The sequence below is a fragment of the Rhinoderma darwinii genome, chromosome 8, assembly GCF_050947455.1.
Source record: "Rhinoderma darwinii isolate aRhiDar2 chromosome 8, aRhiDar2.hap1, whole genome shotgun sequence".
In the NCBI taxonomy this organism is placed as follows: Eukaryota; Metazoa; Chordata; class Amphibia; order Anura; family Rhinodermatidae; genus Rhinoderma; species Rhinoderma darwinii.
Window position 1 is genome coordinate 88,122,948 of NC_134694.1, and position 23,032 is coordinate 88,145,979.

Sequence of the window (23,032 nt, forward strand, 5' to 3'; positions counted from 1 at the left end):
AACTCTGTGTGAACATAGCCTTAAGGTCCTCTTTAAGTAGCCTCAAACTTCCAAGCACAAAATATTTACGCATGGATGCAAGCAATATTATTCAATTTGCCTCCAGTCCAGGTCTGTTTTCTCAATATCTATGTATTTAGCTGGAAATTTTCTTGGCCAAGAGTCGGGCGATTTCAGATGCCACATTTCGCTCGGTATTTAAGTAGGCAGAAGTAGGTGACATTAGAGAAGTTGTTTCTGTGTCCAGTTGAGCCCGCAGCTAATGTTCGGTACAGTCATAGTAAGCTAATAGGCATGCTGGAGTGAGAGCAGAACTGAATGATAGGCATACAGAGCCAATCCTCCTCCCCCACACAATGTCCTATCATCCTCTGGTAGGACTACTCCAATCACAGAGCACCTCTCAGGACAAGTTTAGGAAGTAGCAGCAGGGACTTCACTTTCATTCTACACAGAACACATATGTGACGGGGCCAATGCAGCATGAAATCTCCAGATTACTATATCCTGGGACTCCTGTGTCTGCTCTTTGTATCGTCTCATATCACGGATGGATTGGCTACCAGAAGACAACAGAAGTCTGCCGCAGGTATGCGATATTAGAAGTCTGCCGCAGGTATGCGATATTAGAAGTCTGCCGCAGGTATGCGATATTAGAAGTCTGCCGCAGGTATGCGATATTAGAAGTCTGCCGCAGGTATGCGATATTAGAAGTCTGCCGCAGGTATGCGATATTAGAAGTCTGCCGCAGGTATGCGATATTAGAAGTCTGCCGCAGGTATGCGATATTAGAAGTCTGCCGCAGGTATGCGATATTAGAAGTCTGCCGCAGGTATGCGATATTAGAAGTCTACCGCAGGTATGCGATATTAGAAGTCTGCCGCAGGTATGCGATATTAGAAGTCTGCCGCAGGTATGTGATATTAGAAGTCTGCCGCAGCTATGCGATATTAGAAGTCTGCCGCAGGTATGCGATATTAGAAGTCTGCCGCAGCTATGCGATATTAGAAGTCTGCCGCAGCTATGCGATATTAGAAGTCTGCCGCAGCTATGCGATATTAGAAGTCTGCCGCAGCTATGCGATATTAGAAGTCTGCCGCAGCTATGCGATATTAGAAGTCTGCCGCAGCTATGCGATATTAGAAGTCTGCCGCAGCTATGCGATATTAGAAGTCTGCCGCAGCTATGCGATATTAGAAGTCTGCCGCAGCTATGCGATATTAGAAGTCTGCCGCAGCTATGCGATATTAGAAGTCTGCCGCAGCTATGCGATATTAGAAGTCTGCCGCAGCTATGCGATATTAGAAGTCTGCCGCAGCTATGCGATATTAGAAGTCTGCCGCAGGTATGCGATATTAGAAGTCTGCCGCAGGTATGCGATATTAGAAGTCTGCCGCAGGTATGCGATATTAGAAGTCTGCCGCAGGTATGCGATATTAGAAGTCTGCCGCAGGTATGCGATATTAGAAGTCTGCCGCAGGTATGCGATATTAGAAGTCTGCCGCAGGTATGCGATATTAGAAGTCTGCCGCAGGTATGCGATATTAGAAGTCTGCCGCAGCTATGCGATATTAGAAGTCTGCCGCAGCTATGCGATATTAGAAGTCGTCTGCCGCAGCTATGCGATATTAGAAGTCGTCTGCCGCAGCTATGCGATATTAGAAGTCGTCTGCCGCAGCTATGCGATATTAGAAGTCGTCTGCCGCAGCTATGCGATATTAGAAGTCGTCTGCCGCAGCTATGCGATATTAGAAGTCGTCTGCCGCAGCTATGCGATATTAGAAGTCGTCTGCCGCAGGCATGCGATCTTAGAAGTCGTCTGCCGCAGGCATGCGATCTTAGAAGTCGTCTGCCGCAGGCATGCGATCTTAGAAGTCGTCTGCCGCAGGCATGCGATCTTAGAAGTCGTCTGCCGCAGGCATGCGATCTTAGAAGTCGTCTGCCGCAGGCATGCGATCTTAGAAGTCGTCTGCCGCAGGCATGCGATCTTAGAAGTCGTCTGCCGCAGGCATGCGATCTTAGAAGTCGTCTGCCGCAGGCATGCGATATTAGAAGTCGTCTGCCGCAGGCATGCGATATTAGAAGTCGTCTGCCGCAGGCATGCGATATTAGAAGTGTGTCCACAAATACAGAGGATCCAATTGTAGGCGAGATGTATTAATATTGTTACAGGAAGAAGGGATTATTTGCATGATGTCAAATTGATTAAAATTCTAAGGGCTCTTGCGTATGGCATAGCTGTGTCTTTGTGTGCATGCTGCGGTACACGGAGTCCCAGTGGTCCCATTTCATAGACCTATAGTCACCTGAGGTACCATATTCTACACTAGAACAAAGGCTTTTTTTATGCATCCATCTAAAATCAGAGGTACCTGGAGCTACAGACATGGAAATGATGGAGACTACTGCACTTAGGCATCAGTCCCTGTTCAGAAAATAATACGATATATTTGTTATGTTTTGTTTTGAACCTCCAATTATGTTATAAATATAATGTATCACTTATTAATATCACAACTTCCTAATGTATTATAGCTGATTCTGCTCAACAAGGGGATATGAAGTGGTGACTCTCGGCTTCCCAATACAGTGCGGCAGCCCGCTCTGTGATTACAATTCGAGCTTTATAGTAGATTCTCCTATAATGTATAGAAGAGTTTAAGACTATATTCTTGCCAGGTTTGCCTAGCAGACTTTAAAATTGCCTGCCATTGTATAGAAAATCATACATTATGTTGTCTGCTTCAGACTGGAATGTGTTGTATTATGACTCTTTTGGTAGGGATTTGCTTAATTGGTTATTAATCATCTGAGTTCCACGATAGGTGGTGTGACCGGTATGAATGTCCTCCTCATAATCGTCGATGACCTTCGGATAAGCCTTGGCTGTTACGGCGATAATATTGTCAAGTCTCCGAACATTGATCAGCTGGCATCTGAAAGCGTTCTTTTCACAAATGCATATGCCCAGGTAAGTGGTGAATTGTGGAATCTTTTGTTTTACTCTGTGGTGGCCCAAGATCACAAGGGCATACGCCAGGGGCATTGCTAGGGTATTTTAAAGATCAGGGGCACAAACCCCGAGACATATATTTACCACCCCCCCCCCCCCCCCCCAAAAAAAAATAGCATATCTATAAGACTAAGGCTCTTATAGCTACATCGCTGGATAGAATTGGATGCATTGTCTCAGCAGACAGTATCACACATGATAGGCTTAGATACATGGCCCCAGCAGACAGTATCACACATGATAGACTTAGATACATGGCCCCAGTAGACCGTATCACACATAAGCTTAGATACTTGGCCCCAGCCGACAGTATCACACATGATAGGCTTAGGGCTCATCCAGACGAGCATGATTCTCGTCCGTGTGTTGTGCATTGAAACAATGGGGCTATTCAGACATGCGTGAGTTTTTAGGCAGCGAGTGTCCGTTGCGTGAAACTCACTGCATGTCCTATGTTGGTGTATTTCACGCACCTAGCCGCCCATTGAATTCAATGGATACGTGAAAACCATGGACAGCACCCGGATGACATACGTGTGCTGTCCGTGTTTGACGCATCAATTACACTGAAAAAAAAAGTGCTTGCGAGTGCGTGAAAAACACATGCCACACGCAAAGCACACTGATGCCAAGCGCAACGCACGCGACCAGATTTCCGCACGTTTTTTTTAACCTGCAAGCACACAAACATATTTCACATACGACCACACAGCAAGTGGGCCTGTGTACTTCAAATGCCAGTGCTTTATTTCCGTCCCAGTCCGGCCCTGCACCTAATATACCCCCATTACTCCTGTCTTACAATCATGAGTGTGCAGTATACACAGTTTGACTTAGGGTCCTCTTACACGGCCCAACTCGGGCCGTCTAAACGAGCACTTATCAATGAGACAGCTCGTTGTTTGGCGCTCGTTTGCTCCTTTCACAAGAAGCTATGTATGGGGTCAAGCGCTCGTTACTATGATGGCTCGTCCCCATACATTTCTACCATGTCGGCAGCGCCTCTCCCCGTTTACACAGGGAGATGTGCTGCCGACAACGATAATATTTTGTGCTGAAAATTATACGATCAGCCGATTAATGAGCGTTTTCTTGTTCATCGGCTGATCGTTGCCCCGTTTACATACAGCAATGATCAGGAACGAGTATCCATATGAATGCTCGTTTGCTCGATAATTGTCCCATGTTAAAAGTCACACATATTTTGTGTCTTGTGTTTTCAGCCAAAGAAACGCCTCTTAAAAAAAATTCTAGTAAAAGGGTAAATGTGTTTTTTTTCTTTTTTTTTTTTTTTTATTGCAGATAGTGTGTTTAAAGAGGCTCTGTCACCAGATTTTGCAACCCCTATCTGCTATTGCAGCAGATCGGCGCTGCAATGTAGATTACAGTAACGTTTTTATTTTTAAAAAACGAGCATTTTTGGCCAAGTTATGACCATTTTCGTATTTATGCAAATGAGGCTTGTAAAAGTACAACTGGGCGTGTTGAAAAGTAAAAGTACAACTGGGCGTGTATTATGTGCGTACATCGGGGCGTTTTTAATACTTTTACTAGCTGGGCGTTGTGTATAGAAGTGTCATCCTTCTCTTCACAACGCCCAGCTTCTGGCAGTGCAGATCTGTGACGTCACTCACAGGTCCTGCATCGTGTCGGCACCAGAGGCTACAGATGATTCTGCAGCAGCATCGGCGTTTGCAAGTAAGTCGATGTAGCTACTTACCTGCAAATGCTGATGCTGCTGCAGAATCAACTGTAGCCTCTGGTGCCGACACGATGCAGGACCTGTGAGTGACGTCACAGATCTGCACTGCCAGAAGCTGGGCGTTCTGAAGAGAAGTGGATGATACTTCTCATCAGAACGCCCAGCTAGTAAAAGTAGTAAACACGCCCCGATGTACGCACATAATACACACCCACTTGTACTTTTACTTTAAACACAACCAGTTGGACTTTTGCAAGCCTCATTTGCATAAATACGAAAATGGTCATAACTTGGCCAAAAATGCTAGTTTTTTAAAAATAAAAACGTTACTGTAATCTACATTGCAGCGCCTATCACATGCAATAGCAGATAGGGGCTGCAAAATCTGGTGACAGAGCCTCTTTAAATAGACTTTTTTTTTTTTTTTTTTTTTTAGGTGGCGTTTTTCAGATTGCAACTCATTTCTTATTAAAAAAAAAAAAGTGTCAGAAAAACGCCATAAAAAAATGTAACAAACCTCGACACTTGCATTTTTTTTTTCTTTCTAAAACCGCTAAAGAGTGTAGTGTAAAGGGGACCAGTCAGTTCTTCTGACGCGTCTGTTTTCAAATACTTCCGTATGAAATAACAATTTTGGAATATCTTTTCTTGAAACTGTGTTAACAACCTTGGAATTACTATATTAATAGGGTGTGTACCTACACATTCTGTCCAATCAGTGTGACACAGTAGGTACATTCGCCATTGACAAGGGGAATCGCAACAACCAGTTCTCAATTTCTTCACACATTTCCAGGAGGACTAAACGAGGAATGGCACAATGCAGACTACTCCATGCGCTCCAGAATTGTTATTTTGTGGAAAATGAAAGTATTTTTCAAAACAGACATGTCAGACGAGCAGACAGATCCTCTAATTCCATTAACCCCTTATCTTATTAGTGAGCATGAGTGATGTCCTTACCACATAATTGCCAACTGTCCAGATTTTTGCAAGAGACTCCCACAATCCAGACGCAAATTTGCAGCAAAATCTGTAATTTCTGGGCATTTTAAAGGGGTTCCCTGGCTGAATGGGGAGGATGCTTAAAGTCTCCAGATATAAGGGATTTACAAGTTGGCAAGCATGCCTCGACACTGCTGTTTAAATGTAATTTTTATATACGTTAAAATATTACATAGTGTAGTCGGTCAATAGTCAATTCCTGTAATTTTTGCGCCCCCTCCCCACTTATTCCCCCCCCACCTGACACTCATGTAAACTTACATTTTTGAAATATTTGGATTCAGCTTGTGTTTGATGTCTCTGAATATTATGTGGTATTACTGCAATTAAAAAGCTAGGACTACGAAGCTATAACTTGCTGTGTCTCTTTGTCTTTTCGCTATTACAGCAAGCAGTGTGTGCCCCCAGCAGAGTGTCCTTCTTAACGGGAAGAAGACCTGGTACCACCAGACTGTTTGACTTTAACTCGTATTGGAGGGAGCATGCTGGGAACTACTCCACTCTACCACAGTATTTTAAAGAACATGGTTATGTGACTATGTCAGTTGGGAAAGTTTTCCACCCAGGTAAGAAGGAACTATACACCGTTTAGCCATAACATTAAAACCACCTGCCTAATATTGAGTAGGTCTACCTCATGCCGCCAAAACAGCTTGGACTCGTCAAGGTATGGACATCCCAAGACCTCTGAAGGTGTCCTGTGGTATCTGGCACCAAGACGTTAGCAGCAGACCCTTTAAAGGCTGTGGAAATCTTTGGTTGACAATTTATTTTTTTCTTAGTGTCATGTATGTATATGTTGATATTTATTCAAAATGTTGCTTCGTTTCAGGTTTACATAGAAGCTGTAGAACACTGCTGTAATCCAAATCTGCCAGTGAGCTGGACTGGCGGTTCAGCTGACAACAGCTGCTGGGTACATCTGTCACACAATCTAACCTTAAGGCTGGGTTCACATGACCTATTTTCAGACGTAAACGAGGCGTACATTACGTCGGCAAACATCTGCCCATTCATTTGAATGGGTTTGCCGACGTACTGTGCAGATGACCTGTCATCAAAGTCTAAGTATTAGGGTTAGATGGTATGTCAGACGCAGGGCCCCATGCACACGACCGTAAAAAAAACTCTGTAATTGTGGACCGCAATACGGTCTGCAATTAAGGACCCGCCCGGTTCTATTTGCTACGGACGCTACGGAAGGGTGTCCGTGCCGTAGAACCGTGCAGGGAATTATGGAGCATTTCCTACTTTTCGATTTTTACGGGCCGTGCTCCCAATCGTGGGCCGTGACTACGGGCACGGCCGTGTGCATGAGGCCGCACACAGGATCGGCTCTCAGCCGAGCCGTCAGTCCAGCTCACCAACGGATTTGCCTTACTGCGGCGTTCTGCAGCATGCATATTAGAAAAGTGCTTATAATAAACATATACATACATTACAATAAGAAAAAAAAAGTAGTCACCAAAGGTTTCCATAATCGTTTAGTTCTGTTGCAAGGTGTGGTCTGCATGGGGTGGACTTGTTTTTCCAGCACATCCCACAGATTCTCGATTGAATTTAGATCTGTGGAATTTGGAGGCCAAGTCAACACCTTGAACTCTTTGTCATGTTCCTCAAACCATTCTTGAGCAGTTTTTGTAGTGTGGCGGGGCGCATTATCCTGATGAAAGAGGTCACTGCAATTAGGAAATACTGTTGCCATGAAGGGGTGTACTTAGTCGGCAACAATGTTCAGGTTGGTGACAAGTGTCAAAGTAAAATCCATATAACTGCCAGGACCCAAGGTTTCCTAGCAGAACATTGTCCAAAGCATAACATTGCCTTCTGGCTTACCTTCTTTTTATAGTGCATCCTGGTGCCATCTCTTCTTTAGGTAAGCGACTCACACGCACCCGGACGTCCTCATGTTGTAAAAGAAAATGTTAATCATTAGGCCAGACCACCTTCTTCCATTGTTCCATGGTCCAGTTCTGATGCTCAAATGCCCATTGTAGGCACTTTCGGTGCTAGACTGGGTTCAGCATGGGCACTCTGACCAGTCTACGGCTAAGAAGGTCCAAGCACAGCAAGCTGCGATGCACAATGGGTTCTGATTCCTTTCTATCATAACCATCATTAACTTTTTCAACAATTTGTACTACAGTAGCTCTTTTGTGGGATCGGACCAGACTAGCTAGCCTTCGCTCAATGAGCCATCGACACCTATGACCCTGTCGCCTGTATACCCCACAAGACCTGCCATTTGGAGATGTTCTGACCTAGTCGTCTAACCATCACAGTTTGGCCCTTATTAAAGTCGCTTGGATTCTTATTGTTGCCCATTTTTCTAGCATCCAACAAATCAACTTCAGGAACTAACAGTCCACTTGCTGCCTTTTTTATCCCACCCCTTGACAGATTCTATCGTAATAAGATAATCAATGTTTTAGTTACTTCACCAGTCAGTAGTTTTCATGTTCTGACTGAAGTGTGTAAACTGAATTAAAAAAAAACCCTGAAAAGAACCCACAAAACACTCCAAATACTAATATTATTTAAACAATGCAATGTTAGTTCTGTCAGCATGAAGATATTTTCTTTGTCTTTGTCTACCAGATTATGTAAAGAGAATCTGCCACCAGACAGTTTTTCTTCAAAGTAGGGCATCGATTAGTGGTCCGATACCAGAACCGGGCTGCTAGAGTAAAGTTCTATTAGACACAGGGCAGCTTGTGAATATTGCACAGGAAACTTATGTGCTAGTCTGCCCTGTTTTGCTATACACCTCTGAAGAAACGTCCTATACAACTAAAGGAGGCAGAAACGTGTTAGGTGTTCAAGTTCTTTTAGTGTGCAGACTTTAGTTTCTAGGTTTACATTCTCTGTCAAGTGTGAATGCACACTATCAGTATAGGTGCCGCACTGTGCTATATGAGGGTGAATGCACACGAACGGGACGTGCTGGTGCTCACTTCAGTGTGAATGTACAGTGTTCTGGGTGTTGCTCTATCGCCATAGAGTGTGAATGCACACTTAGATTTTCAAAATCGTGTAGTGTGAATGCACACTCTTGCTCTGCATGTATATTCCTTGTTAAGTGTGACCACACACTATTGGAGTGTGAATGCACACTCAGTCAGGTATCAGATCTTTATTCAGTGTGAATGCACACTTTGCTATTTAGTCCAGGTAGGGACTGGTCTTCTTTTTTTAGCTGGATATTGGGGTGAGTTTTCAATAGATGAATTCTTAACATTACACATTATTGATACCCTTATCTAGTCTTTACCTGCCTGGTATCTTTTAAGATTTTTTTTTGTCTATTCTAGCCCATTTTTATGATTACATATTAAAATTTTCTTTTAAGCGTTCTTTTCCAGGCGTTATCTACTTTTGTACTTGAACTCAAAAATAGCTAAAAACTCTAGTTCGTCAATAATTAAGGCATCGATTAGGCTTCATTCACATCTGTGTCGGGACTCCATTAATGGGTTCCGTCGGAGCTTTCCGTCATGGCAATCCATGAACGGAATCCAGTCTGAAACAAATGGAAACCATAGGTTTCCGTTTGCATCACTATTGATTTCAATGGTGACGGATCCGGTGCAAATGGTTTCCATTTCTCACGGAATGAATAGCGCATTCAACTAGGGGAAAAAAAAACTGAACCCTTACACAACGGTGACAAACGGAATCCATTTGCACTGGATCCGTCACTATTGAAATCAATGGTGATGCAAACGGAAACCTATAGTTTCCGTTTGTTTTAGCTTGGATTCCGTTCATGGATTCCCATGACGGAAAGGTCTGACGGAACCCACGAGCGGACTCCCGTCACAGATGTGGACGAAGCCTTAGTTGACCTACTTAAACGGTGCCATGGGTGCACCCACTGAACATGCCCCCGAATGGCACTCTGCTGTAACGGCCAGGATCCGACTTCTAAGTGGTTTAACCTCTTAACACCAAAGGACGGATATATCCGTCCTCTGCAGCTGCTAGTTCGCGCAGGAGGACGGATATATCCGTCCTATGATGGCGCGGGTACTGCCACTGTACCCACGCGATCAGCGGCAGGAGCACAGCTGTTATACACAGCCTGGCTCCTGCTGCAACTGCCGGAATCGAAGCGCATCTAATGTGTTTGACAGAGGGAGGGAGCTCCCTCTGTCACCCCATCGGCGCCCCCGCAAATAAATCGCGGGTCGCCGTCGGGTTTCCATGGCAGCGTGGGTCTAACAAAGACCCCCAGGTCTGCCTTCAGCATCTGCCTGTTAGGCGATGTCGGAGGCATGACCTAACAGGTTGCCTGTCAGTTTTACACTGACAGGCAATAATGCTTTGGTATACTAAGTATACCGAAGCATTATATATGCGATCAGCAGATCGCATAGTGAAGTCCCCTGGTGGGACTAAAAAAAAAAAAATGGCAATCAGTTGAATAAAGTTGGTGAAAAAAAAAAAATATTACAGTGAAAATCAAATAAAACTACTTTTTTTGCCCAAAAAGTGGTTTTATTTAGTAAAAGTGTCAAAACAAATCACACATACACATATATGGTATCCCTGCGATCGTAACAACTTGAAAAATAAAATGAACACATTAATTAAACAGCCGGATGAACGGCGTCCAAAAAAACCGCAAAAAACAACGGCAAAATGTGCTCTTTTCTCCCATTCCCCCCATAAAAAATTAAATAAAAATTAATCTATAAGTCCTATGTACCCCAAAATAGTACTAATGAAAACTACACATTGGCCCGCAAAAATCAAGCCCACATACGGCCACATTGACGGAAAAATAAAAACCTTACGGCTCTTGGAATGCGGCGATGCAAAAACAAGTAATTTTTTTCTAAAAGGCTTTTTATTGTGCAAACGTAGGAAAACATATAAAACCTTTACATATTTGGTATCCCCGTAATCGTGCTGACCCATAGAATAAAGTGAACATGTTATTTACGCTGCATAGTAAACGGCAAGTTTAATGCATTAATATAGTGCCAGAACCAAGCTCAGTACATAGCTATAACAACAGAACCAAGCTTATTAGATAAACACAAAACCAGAACTAAGCTAACTACATATATTCATTACCAGCGTAAATACAGCTCAATACAGAGACCATTTGCAGATAAACTTTAACCCCTGCTATATACGTTTGTACCATGTGAAACTACAGCTCCTAATATGGCCTGAACAATGGTAAGGATATTGTTCCTTACCATTGTTTCTCAAAAAACTATGATACCCAGATTATACAGTGAATATAGTACTAATCAGTCAGTGGGAGAATTAACATTCAGTCACTCACAAGTGACGTCTTCTAAGATTTATAGTCGTTCTATTTTCTTTTTCATCTGTTCCAGACCTCCATGACGACTTCCCGGCCACGACCTATTTCAGCAGAGTTTGCCGTTTGTCTTCGGCTCCTCACTTTTCCAACACATCTGCACCTATAAACTAAGCCAAAATTTTCATGGTGCTACACGCTGTGCCCCTTAAACGTGACAGTGCTAGAAGCAGTGCCCCTAAACACAACAGTGAAACATGTAGTGCCACACACAGTGCCTAAGGACGCTGACACAATTGAGTACAGGGGGGACCGGATCGGGATCACGCTTCTCTCAGACTCCGCGAACTGGCTATTATTTTAACAAATGGTTCAGAAGAACAGGGGGAGAAACTGCTGAATCCTACCCCTGGTGCACTCTTATTTCTGAGGCCTGTGCTCCAGTCAAGTAGCACACCTTGGCCACATATGTGATATTTCTAAAAACTGCACAATCTGGGTAATAAATACTGAGTTGCTTCTCTGTTAACATTTACTGTGTTACAGAGAAAAAAGGATTAAAATTTTATATCTGCAAAAAATTAAATAAAAAAAAAATCATATTTTACCTTTAAAGAGGCTCTGTCACCAGATTTTGCAACCCCTATCTCCTATTGCAGCCTAGCTGCAATGTAGATAAGAGTAACGTTTTTTTTTTTTTGTTTTTTTTTTAAACGAGCATTTTTGGGCAAGTTATGACCATTTTTATATTTATGCAAATAAGGCTTTCTAAAGTACAACTGGGCGTGTTTAAAGTTATGTACAAGTGGGCGTGTATTGTGTATGTACATCTGGGCGTTTTTACTTCTTTTACTAGCTGGGCGTTGTGACTAGAAGTGTATGATGCTGACGAATCGGCATCATCCACTTCTCTTCACAACGCCCAGCTTCTGGCAGTGCACAGACACAGCGTGTTCTCGAGAGATCACGCTGTGACGTCACTCACTTCCTGCCCCAGGTCCTGCATCGTGTCGGACGAGCGAGGACACATCGGCACCAGAGGCTACAGTTGATTCTGCAGCAGCATCAGCGTTTGCAGGTAAGTAGCTACATCAACTTACCTGCAAACGCCGATGCTGCTGCAGAATCAAATGTAGCCTCTGGTGCCGATATGTCCTCGCTCGTCCGACACGATGCAGGACCTGGGCAAGTGACGTCACAGCGTGATCTCTCGAGAACACGCTGTGTCTGTGCACTGCCAGAAGCTGGGTGTTAACGAAGAGAAGTGGATAATGCCGATTCATCAGCATCATACACTTCTAGTCACAACGCCCAGCTAGTAAAACAAGTAAAAACGCCCCGATGTACGCACATAATACACGCCCACTTGTACTTAACTTTAAACACGCCCAGTTGTACTTTAGAAAGCCTCATTTGCATAAATATAAAAATGGTCATAACTTGGCCAAAAATGCTCGTTTAAAAAAAAACAAAACACGTTACTCTTACCAACATTGCAGCGCCGATCTGCTGCAATAGGAGATAGGGGTTGCAAAATCTGGTGACAGAGCCTCTTTAAATGCAAACCCCTAAAGGATTAAGAATCTTCAAAAATGCTGGTTTTCATACTTTGAAGGGTTCAGTTTTTTAAATGGAGTTATTTTAAAGAGGGTTTCTAACATTTAGACCCTTCAAAGCCACTTTAGAACTAAATTGATCCCTAAAAAAATTGGTTTTGGAACTGATCTTGAAAATGTGAAAAATTTGCCTTCTAACGTCTTCGAAAAATATAAGGACATTAAAAACATGTTGCCAACAGAAATGTTTATTTTCTGTGGTATAACTATTTGTCTTACAAGCAAATAAAGTACAATATGTCAAAACAAAACATTTTCAGAATCTCTTGGATAAGTAAAATAATTTCTGAGTTATTACCACATAAAGCGACACATCAGATTTGAACAATGAGGCTATGTCACGAAGGTCAAAACTGGCTGCAGCGGCACAAGGAGCTGTATCTTAACTGATACTTTTTTGATTATCTGCTTTCTTGGAGCATCTCCTCTATTTCCAATGAGGATCAGTAGAATTGTGAATACAGCTCTGGACTCTAATTCAGGGTGTAATAGTCATGAAGCTGTATAAGGGTATTTTTTTGCATAGTTAGTGCATTATTAACAATTAATATTAATGCAAATATGACAATGAGCATAGACTGCAGTAAACAGACAGTGTATAGTTTCCTGATTGATATTTATGAAGATTCCTTGTAATGAACCTATACTTCCTGTAATACTATCCTATTGTCATCCCTTAGGCATTTCATCTAACCGCAGTGATGACTATCCATACAGTTGGTCAGTTAGGCCTTACCATCCATCTTCAGAGAAGTATGAGAATACAAAGGTATGCATATTTATCTTGGACAGCATGATGTTTAGTGTATCCTCACTGGCATGCACAGGACCAACTAGCCCATGTCCCTGACAACCCCTCCTGCCGTGACATAATCAGCACTGACTTAACCAAAGTAGTGACGTAAGCCCTTGTCATGTCTGCTGTTGGGGAACCATCACATAGGGATGGCTACCCTGCCTCTGCGTGCAGCCACTTAGATTGTTTGGCAGGTGTAGGCCACGCTGCTCATCAGCTGTGAAGTCACCAAAGCATTGATGTCAGCTGATGCTGTAGAGCCTTAAAGGAGCACCATACACCTATGGGCCTAAAGGGCCAATCCCTGTCTGGCAGCTGCAAGTCCTGGTTCTCAATTTATACGGTAGGCAACACCTGTGATATCACTTCCCTTTTTTTTTGGAAACTTAAAGGGAAGGTGTCATGAATTTATTTTTATTTTTTTTAATCATATTGCTTTTAATATGATATCAACAAACATTTTATTTATTTGTGTTCTCATGTTCTACTTTTTACATTGTTCTTACTTTTACTTCTCTATGGGGGCTGCCATTTTTTTTCATCTCTGTATGTGTCGATTAACGACACATACAGAGATGGAATACAGCACATACAACCACATAGAGAATGCGAACGGGGAGCCGTTCCATTCTCAGAAGTGTACGCCGTCTATGTGGGAACGGCGCATGCGCAGCTCCCACACAGACCAAAACGAAGCTCGTTTGCAGAGCGAAATCCGGTGCCATTTTCATGTGGACCAGAAGCCGCTGCTGGACAGTCAGATGACGACTTCCGGCCATATGTTCAGGCGCAAGGAATAGGAGCGTAGACCAGCGGAGGCGGCAGGTAATTTTATATTCGTGTATGTGATGTGTGTATTATGTTAGTGTGATACTGTCTGCTGAGCCCTGTATCTAATCCTCCTACACTGTGCAGTCGCTCAGAAAATCGCGGCACACAGTGTAGAAGGTTTGACAATTCAAACCCCTTCCTTCTCCTGGCACTAGCCAGAGGAAGGGAGGGGGGATTGTGTTGGAACACTAGAGAGAGTGCGTCCACCCCAAATTTGCAGCATAAATCAATGAGGTTGCTTTACCACATTGACCATGCTGCAATTTTGGGAACTTCTCCCTCTAGTAACCAGCACATGGAAATGTTATAAATTAGAATCTAATTTATAATATTTCCTGACTTGTGAAAAAATTAAAACAATGTGTAATCACTTAAAAAATAATTGTTTAACTGAAAAAAAAAAAAAAAACATTTCTAGTGACACATTCCCTTTAAAAAGGATACGTCAGGCAATGTCAATGAGATTACTCGTTATGACATCACCACCAAGGCATTTTGGTTGCCTTCCCTAACCTCATGCCCATTGCATCCCCACCCACTAAGGAAATGCATCACACTTATAGCATTCACAGCCCTTGCACCTGAGTACAACTGCTTTGGCTATCTGGCATCTGTGGGTACCTGCGGTCAATTTATAGAGCTGGAACACCTTGTAATCTTCCTGCCCACCACACCTTCCAGTTGTGACATCACCTGGGATGTAACCATCCATTCTGTGGCTTTAAAGTGGACACTTCTCTGACATTGCCTTTTATGATGTCATCACCTCATTGACACGCCTACAATTATGACAATCACCTCTGACATTAAATGCACTAATACCGTACAGGAAACTCACCAGCCCATGTTCCTGACAACCGCTCTGATGACCTAATCAGCGGTGACTCAGAAGAAATTTATTCAGCCCACCTTAGTAGTATCCAACATAGATTTTATTTCTTTAGGTATATGCCAGAGGCTACAAGTGAAACGTACTGGGGACTGATTCAGTCTTGCTTATGGCGCTGCTTAAATCGAATATGGCGGCTTACCGCTCTATAGAGCGCTATATTCTCATGACCGAAACGTTAACGTTGCACTTATAGCCTCTGGCATATACCTAAAGAAATAACATCTATGTTGGATACTACTAAGGTGTGCTGAATACATTTCTTCTGACCTACAACTGGGTTGGGATGCTATTTCAAGCACCCAAAGAAACTGGTGCTGTCTGAACAAAACCACACATAATCAGCGGTGATGTTACCAAGGCAGTGTTGTTGTCTTATGACGTCACCACCCCAATTTAATGGTGTCCATGGTGTGAAGCAATTCTGTTTTTGGGCCTCTGAAACAAATGAATCCATTGTTTTCCTATTGTTAAATGAAGTGCTGATGGAGTACAGCACCAGTTTAGTAACTGGGAAAACCCATAACTCCGTAAAGCTTTTTATTAGTTAAATAACATATCAACTTTGGGTTGTGGTATTTAAACGATCGTGTAAATGTATTAGTGTATCACAATAAGTCTCACATGTTTATTTTATTTGAAGGGTACATTGCCTTTCAATCATTGTATCTATTGCATGAGAGTGTAACTGTGATTTGTATGTTGTCTGTAGACCTGCAGAGGTAAAGACGGGCAGCTTCATGCCAACTTGATCTGTCCAGTAAATGTGTCTCAAGTCCCAGAGGGAACATTACCAGATATACAGAGCACAGAGGAAGCCATAAGACTATTAAAAGGTGCAAAACAGCAGAATTCTTCGTTTTTCCTGGCAGTTGGCTACCATAAGCCTCATATTCCATTCAGATTTCCAAAGGTAACAGTGATCCCTACCTTCTGAATTATATATTGCCAATATTAAGATCAAATTAGTATCTTACTGTTATTGATTACCTATTGTTTACTGTATATAATTATGATTTCCTATGTCCTGCGTAGCATAATGAGATAACCATGTATAAGAAGAGGCAATGTTAAAATTACTTACATATAAAGTTTTGTTTCGGGTTTATTTCAGATCATGAAGTTGCAGCCTTTACCTTTAGGGTGCACAATTGCTATTTTGGGACTTACAGTTTCTAGGGACAGGCCAGCTCGAAATATACAGCCTAACTATTCAACTTGTAGGCGTCACAATGGCACAAGTACACAAACTATATAGTGTATTATCAGTAGAAAAGACCACTCTTAGTATAGCTCTTAACACATTACAATTCGGTTTGTCTATTTTGTTTTAGGAGTTTCTAAAGCTTTATCCCATTGAAAACATTTCTTTGGCATCTGATCCGGACATACCCAAGAACCTTCCACCTGTTGCTTATAATCCTTGGACAGACATTCGTAAGCGAGAGGACGTTCAGGCTTTGAACATCAGTTTTCCATATGGCCCCATTCCCCCACACTTCCAGGTATGCTTTGGACAAATGTTGCACTTCATGGGATTTATTAATGTTTGATAATGAAATTAAAGATTCATGAGGTGTTTTATTAAACTAAAATCATCTAGTTATTAGTCCAGATGGAAAGGCAGGATTTAATTGGCAGAAAACTGGATTGGGGAAGACAACTTATTGCTGTATACTCATCAATCATTTGTACTCTCGTAGACTACCTTTAAAGAGACTTGCTAGGACACCAACAAGTCCATGGTGGGCTCTTTAACCCCTTTGCACTGCAGCCATATTTAGTTATTTATTTATTTTTTTTAATTTTTCCTTCCCGCATTCCAAAAGCCAGAACTGTTTATATCTCCATCGATATAGTTGTATGAGGGCTTGTTTTTATGGCATTCACATTGTGAGAAAAACCACATGCAGGGCCGAATAGGAGTAGACATTAGGCCCCCAGGCTGCCATGAAAACAATCGGCACCCCACGGTTGCGGGAATGAAGGTGATGGGCTAAGGGAGGACCCCTCTTTTTATGGGCTTAGATGCCACTGTCGCTATTGATCGTGGCATCTTAGTGGCTAAACGAGGGGGATCAGAGTTATCTTCGATCCGGTCCATTGCAAAAGAAGTACAACATTATAAATCAGGAAAAGGATTTAAAAAGATATCTAAAGATTTGAAAATGCCAAGAAGTTTTGTTTAACCTCTAATCAAGAGTAAAAGGATTAGCTTTGTTAATACCAAGCCTCGGTCCGGTCTGGTAGACCAAGAAAGATTTCAGACACAACTGCCAGGAAAATCTGTCGGGATGCAAAGAAAAACCTTCAAGCAACTTTTAGTGAAATCCAGGCTACTCTGACACAAAGTGGTGTGTCTGTTTCGGGAGATATTTGCACAAAATGGGCTGCATAGTAGAATCGCCCAAAATAAGCCATTGCTGCACCAACACAGAAAACCGACCCGCTTATACGCCAAACAGCCCCTAGAGAAGTCATAAAACTTCTGGGACAAAAGCTGAATTTGGTGATCACAACCATAAACACTATGTTCAGAGAGGAGTCAAAAAAGCCTATAAAGAGAAGAACACCATCCCTACCGTGAAGCATGGAGGTGGATCTCTGCTGTCTTGGGGGGTGAATAAACTTAGTCAAGGTTGACGGCCGGATGAATAGAGCGTCTTATCAGAAAAAATTTAAGTAGAATTTGCATTCATTAGCCAATGATCTGTACGTAGGGTGCATTCAGACTTTCCAACACTACCGTGTACTGATACATCAGGCCAAGATGACCCTTCAGTGGCTACAGCAGAAGAAAGTGAATGTTAAACCAAAGAATTTACAGGATCTGGAGGCTTTTTTCCAAGAGGAATGGGCAGCTTTATCACATGAGAAAATAAGGGCCTCATTCAAAATTATCACAAAAAACTGCAAGCCATCATTAATACAAAAGGAGGCAATAAACTATATTAAGATCTAAGAGTATGCAAATTTATGAACAGGACCTTTTTATTATTTCCTTTATTGCTACGGTTAGTTTAATGATTGTGATATTTTTTAATGTATAATAGTTTCATTTGGAACACCTTAAAAATACCAGATGTGGTTTCTTAAAAAAAACGGTACACATTCTGCTTCGGGTAGGAGCACAACTATTGTATATAATATCAGTTCATCATTTTGTAATTATATCTGAACTTAAGTGAGATACAGTAGTAGTTGTAGAGGTAGACCTTTTTTCTAGGTGTCCTGTCAATAATTCCTTTGTTAAAGGGGTTGTCCAGGCATGGGGCGTTTCATTTATACTGATGACCTATCCACAGAATAAGTCCTCCGTATATATGTTCGACACCTGGACCCAGCATCAATCAGCTATTCCAGCTGCCTCCAGGCATCAGATGTTTTGCAGTGGTCGGTCCCGGAAGCAGATGGCTCCTTACGCTGTATAATGGCCCTGCTGGGTTACTGCAGCTCTGCACCTATTCACATGAATAAGAGCAGAGCTGCAGTACTGCAGCACGACCACTATGCTGTGACTGGAGCTAACTGCTTCCAGGACCGACCAATGCAAAACATCCGATGCAGCCGGAATAGCTGATTGGTGCGGGGTCTGCACTGATCAGGTCATCAATATGAAAAACCATGCCTTGACAACCCCTTTAACACTACAGTCTGGCTCTTCTGGGAAGAATATTGTGGGTTGTATTTACCTGAACAGAAAATATAAAGTGTGATATATTTGATATTTGTTTATCACTTTTATCACTTGTAATATTATTCATATTTCAGCGTTTAATTCGTCAGAGTTATTATGCCTCGGTTTCTTACTTGGACAGTCAAGTTGGCCAGTTGCTAAGTGCGGTGGAAAATCTGGAACTGGCTAATGACACAATTATTGTTTTCGCCTCTGATCATGGTAATAACAACGGGGATATATTGTGTACCTTTTACTTTTTAACATTTAAACCTTTTTCTTGTATTATGCTTATCATTTTTTTTTATTCAGGATGGTCTTTAGGAGAGCATGGGGAATGGGCCAAGTACAGCAATTTTGATGTGGCTACACGTGTGCCTTTAATGTTCTATGTACCAGGAATAACTACCACAAGGCGGACGCAGCAGAACATCTTTACATACATAGATCCCTTTAACATTGAAATCATGATAAAACCTCCAGGTAAAGTCAATGATTTTAGCTATGATATTGTACGGTATGTCTTTTATTTTTGGGTCCACATTCCCACTGAAAATGGGGTTCAGGAGTGGCTTTATTTTGGGACAAGAGAAGTTTCCAACTACCAGACTTGACTTTTAAGGCATATCTGAGGGGTGTACTAGATGACATCTTCAGGTGGCACATGGCTATATGAATAGTTCACGTGAGAGCCCTATGCATTGTGCCAAGGTCAGTTTAGATCCATTCAGAGACAACCATTGAAGCCTTCATGCGTTTCTCTAACATTATTCGATCCTAATCTTTGCCATGTCAATAAATTCAGGTTATTCTTTGCTACCATTAGCTACTTCATAGCAAAAATATACTGAAGAATATTTGTATGTATGTAGTTTACAAATGAACATTCCTCTATGAAATCATATGATTATGACCAAATCTTTGACCACTTTTGAATTTTAAGGCAGAGAAATAAAATTGTGCTTTGCGACATTAAACCTTTTAACTTCATGTTTGTATATGCATTGATTATATTGCACCATACGTGTTTAGGGGCAACTGCTTTAGGCCTCCCTCACACACGCACAGATTTTTTGGCACAACAAAAAATCTGTGTTTTGTAAAAAAGAAAACTCACCAGGAATTTGAAACTTTTTTTATTCTGATTAATTTTGTACAGCGGTTTTTTTTTTTATGGCCCATTGAAAGTTCTATTGAGAAACCTGTGGAGAAAAATGTCAGAAAAAAATGCCCATAACGGGAGGTGCCACTGACACAAAAAACCCAATGTCTATATGTATAGACATTTTCATATATCACTAGACTTCTGGCTGCAGAATTTTATATAATTTTTTTTTTTTAAAACACGCAAAATAACTCCACTGAAAATGCTGCAAACCGACCCAATGGAAATAAAGTATTTTTTTCTCTAATGGAAAGTTATACTATTTTCAATATGCTTTCTGTATCAATTCCTCATGGCTTTCAAAATCTCTGCTTGTTGTCATTCAATAGGAAGGTTCGTTGTTTACTTCCAGGGGAAAAAAATCACGTGAATCGACATTATCACCTATCCACAGTATAGATGGTAATTGTCTGATCGCTGGTGATCCCACCAATCATGAGAACAGGGGTCACGAACCCCCAGTTTCTCCTCACTGCTGGACTTCTTTAAAGAGGACATTGAATGGAGCGACAGTTGATCATGCGTGATGCCGCCCCATTTAAAGTCTATGGGAATGAAAGAAACAGAAGAGAATGGTGTTCGGCTGTTTCCTTCAGTCCCATAGACATTGAATGGAGTTGCGGGCGCATGCTCAACTGTTGCTCCAATCAAGGGGGGGGTGCAGTGAGGAGGAACTGGGTGTTCGGGACCCCCATTCTCACGATTATTGGGGCCCCCAGTTATCAGGCAATTACCAACTATTCTGGGGATAGGTGATAATTGTCGATTTTGGTACAACCCCTTCAAGCTCTTTTGTCAAGTCTGTGGTAATGGATCCTTGCCTCATTGATGTCATTCTTGCTCTTTTAGGTAAAGTCATGAAAGATCCTGTTGAATTAGTTTCTCTGTATTCAACCATCGCTGAACTTGCTCAACTTCCTCTTCTACCAGACTGTCCTGTCCCTTCATTTCATGTTGATTTATGCACTGAAGGTCGAAGTCTTCTTCCATACTTTACTATATCTGGAGAGGAAAATGCTGAAACTGTTGCTTACAGCTCTTATCCCCGACCTTCTGATACTCCCCAGTGGAATTCAGACCTACCTGATCTGAGAGACATCAGAATTATGGGATACTCCATAAGAACAAGTGACTACAGGCTCACCCTATGGGTTGGATACAACCCTGTGACTTTTGAGGCTAATATTACAGATATTCATGCACAAGAACTATATTTAGTGAAGACCGACCCGAATCAAGACAACAACTTGTTCAATAAGTCTCTACATTATGATATTGCTCAGAAGCTTTTTGGACACATATTGAAGTGATGAACTTATTTAAAACATTTTTGGGGAATTTATTAAGCCATTTGCGCCAGTTTTTGCAGGGTTAACCTGGAGGGGGCTGGGCCAGCAAGTTGCCGGCAGATTAATCATTCTTAAAAACCGTAAATGGTGCAAATTGTAGCACACCGGTCTACACCTGCTCATAGCTGGCATAGATTTAATTTTCTGTCTTTAGGAATGCCCGAGATGAAACCAAATTTATCAAGAGGCCTCTTAATAAATTTGGTGTATTTCACTCCGACAAACTTCAGTTTAAGACTGACTTGAGCAACGCCACTCAATAAATCTCCCCCGATATTTGGTATTAATATTTTGTAGAACATTATAAAATGTAAATACTTTTGTACATTATTATATTCATATTTTTTATACGATTTAAAAATAAAATTAAAGTCAACATGATTCTTCACTTCCTGTTCCAATGAATTGTACTGCTTCTATGGCTATGTGTAGGAGGAATGGCACAAAGAGTGAAACTCCAACAAATTTTTACAGGGGACTGCATCCCTTTTCAGTAGTTGTAGATATTTTTAACAATCAAAAGGCCACCTGGACAAACCTAGATATTAACAGTATATGGGACTATAGCTGGTGAGACCCATACCTCCCAAGAGTCAGCAGTAGAGTCCTGGATTTTGGATGCTTGTCCCTCCTGGTCCTGAGAATCTCCCCCCATCTACGGAAGTACAGCATGGGAGTGACAGTAATACCATCAGTTTCTGAGAAGCCAATATGTCTGCCCTTTCTGTTGTCACTTTTGCAAAAACGACTGCTACATAGGAACATAAAAAAAGCAGACTTTGTATCATGATATTGCTAAATGAGGACTTTTTCAATACATATTTATAATAAATTAATCACTTCAATATGTAAAGGACAGGTTATTTTGAAATTCAAGGGAGTAAGTAGAAATTAGAAACAAGTTCGATTTTGGATTTGTCCCAGGTAATGGCTGTGGGTCCGGTTGCCATATCCCTAACTAACAGTTAATATAGCTCTTCTATCTCTATAACATCCAAATGCGGAAAATACTGTACATTTTATAGGTGAATTTGTCAGGTATAGTTTTGCATTAAGATAACTTAACTTAAAGGGGTTAACTAGGACTTTTTAAAATCCTCAGCATGCCAGAGCATCGCATAACATAATAAACTAGCAAATATTCACCCCCTGAAGTGCCACCTGCTCCAGCGATGAGGTCCCGATCTCCGCCGCTTCTGCACGGTCATGTGGCCCTACTTCATGGTGCGGATGTTTAAGTGGGAGCGGGCTCATGGGCTAAGCCCTTTCCATAGGCTGCGGGTCTCGGCTGTGTGTTACAGCGGACACCTCACAGTAACGGCCAGGCACAGAGAGAACGCTGATCCTGGCAATTTAACCACTTAGATGCTGCTGAGCAGTTATAAAGAGGAGGGCAGCCCTCTCCAACAGCCCATCGGTCCCCCCCACGACGTGATCGCAGGGTACCTATGGTTGTCATGGCAGTCCGGAGGTCTAATAAAGGCCCCAAGGTCTGGCAAGGCTTAACAGTAGCCTGTAGAAATTACAATACACAGCAATATATTAGTATTGCAGTGTATTGTACCAGGAATCTGACAATTGCTGGTGTATATTCCCTAGGGGGAATGTGAAAAAATATAAAAACTTCCAAAAAAAACTTTTATAAAAAATAAACAGGATTATCACCGTGTCCGTAAAGTTCAAGCTATTACAATATAACATTATTTAACTTGCAT

General features: G+C 41.9%; 1 protein-coding gene across 1 annotated transcript; it reads left to right on the top strand.

Annotated features, from left to right (window-relative positions):
* Window positions 1–226: 226 nt before the first annotated feature.
* On the top strand, window positions 227–21,688 carry IDS (iduronate 2-sulfatase). Its single transcript, XM_075834367.1, has 9 exons — window positions 227–589; window positions 2,826–2,971; window positions 6,109–6,286; window positions 13,292–13,380; window positions 15,840–16,040; window positions 16,462–16,632; window positions 18,899–19,025; window positions 19,116–19,286; window positions 20,818–21,688. Exons 1-9 carry the CDS (start codon window positions 484–486, stop codon window positions 21,276–21,278), a joined length of 1,650 nt encoding a protein of 549 aa, XP_075690482.1. The 5' UTR covers window positions 227–483; the 3' UTR covers window positions 21,279–21,688.
* Window positions 21,689–23,032: the final 1,344 nt, after the last annotated feature.

What these genes read in the sequence shown, in the direction of transcription:
- IDS (XM_075834367.1), top strand. Translation starts at nt 484, where the DNA reads ATGAAATCTCCAGATTACTATATCCTGGGACTCCTGTGTCTGCTCTTT. An exon ending in CCATTCCCCCACACTTCCAG is followed by an intron (nt 16,633 to 18,898) that starts GTATGCTTTGGA and finishes TTCATATTTCAG; the next exon opens with CGTTTAATTCGTCAGAGTTA. An exon ending in AATCATGATAAAACCTCCAG is followed by an intron (nt 19,287 to 20,817) that starts GTAAAGTCAATG and finishes TTGCTCTTTTAG; the next exon opens with GTAAAGTCATGAAAGATCCT.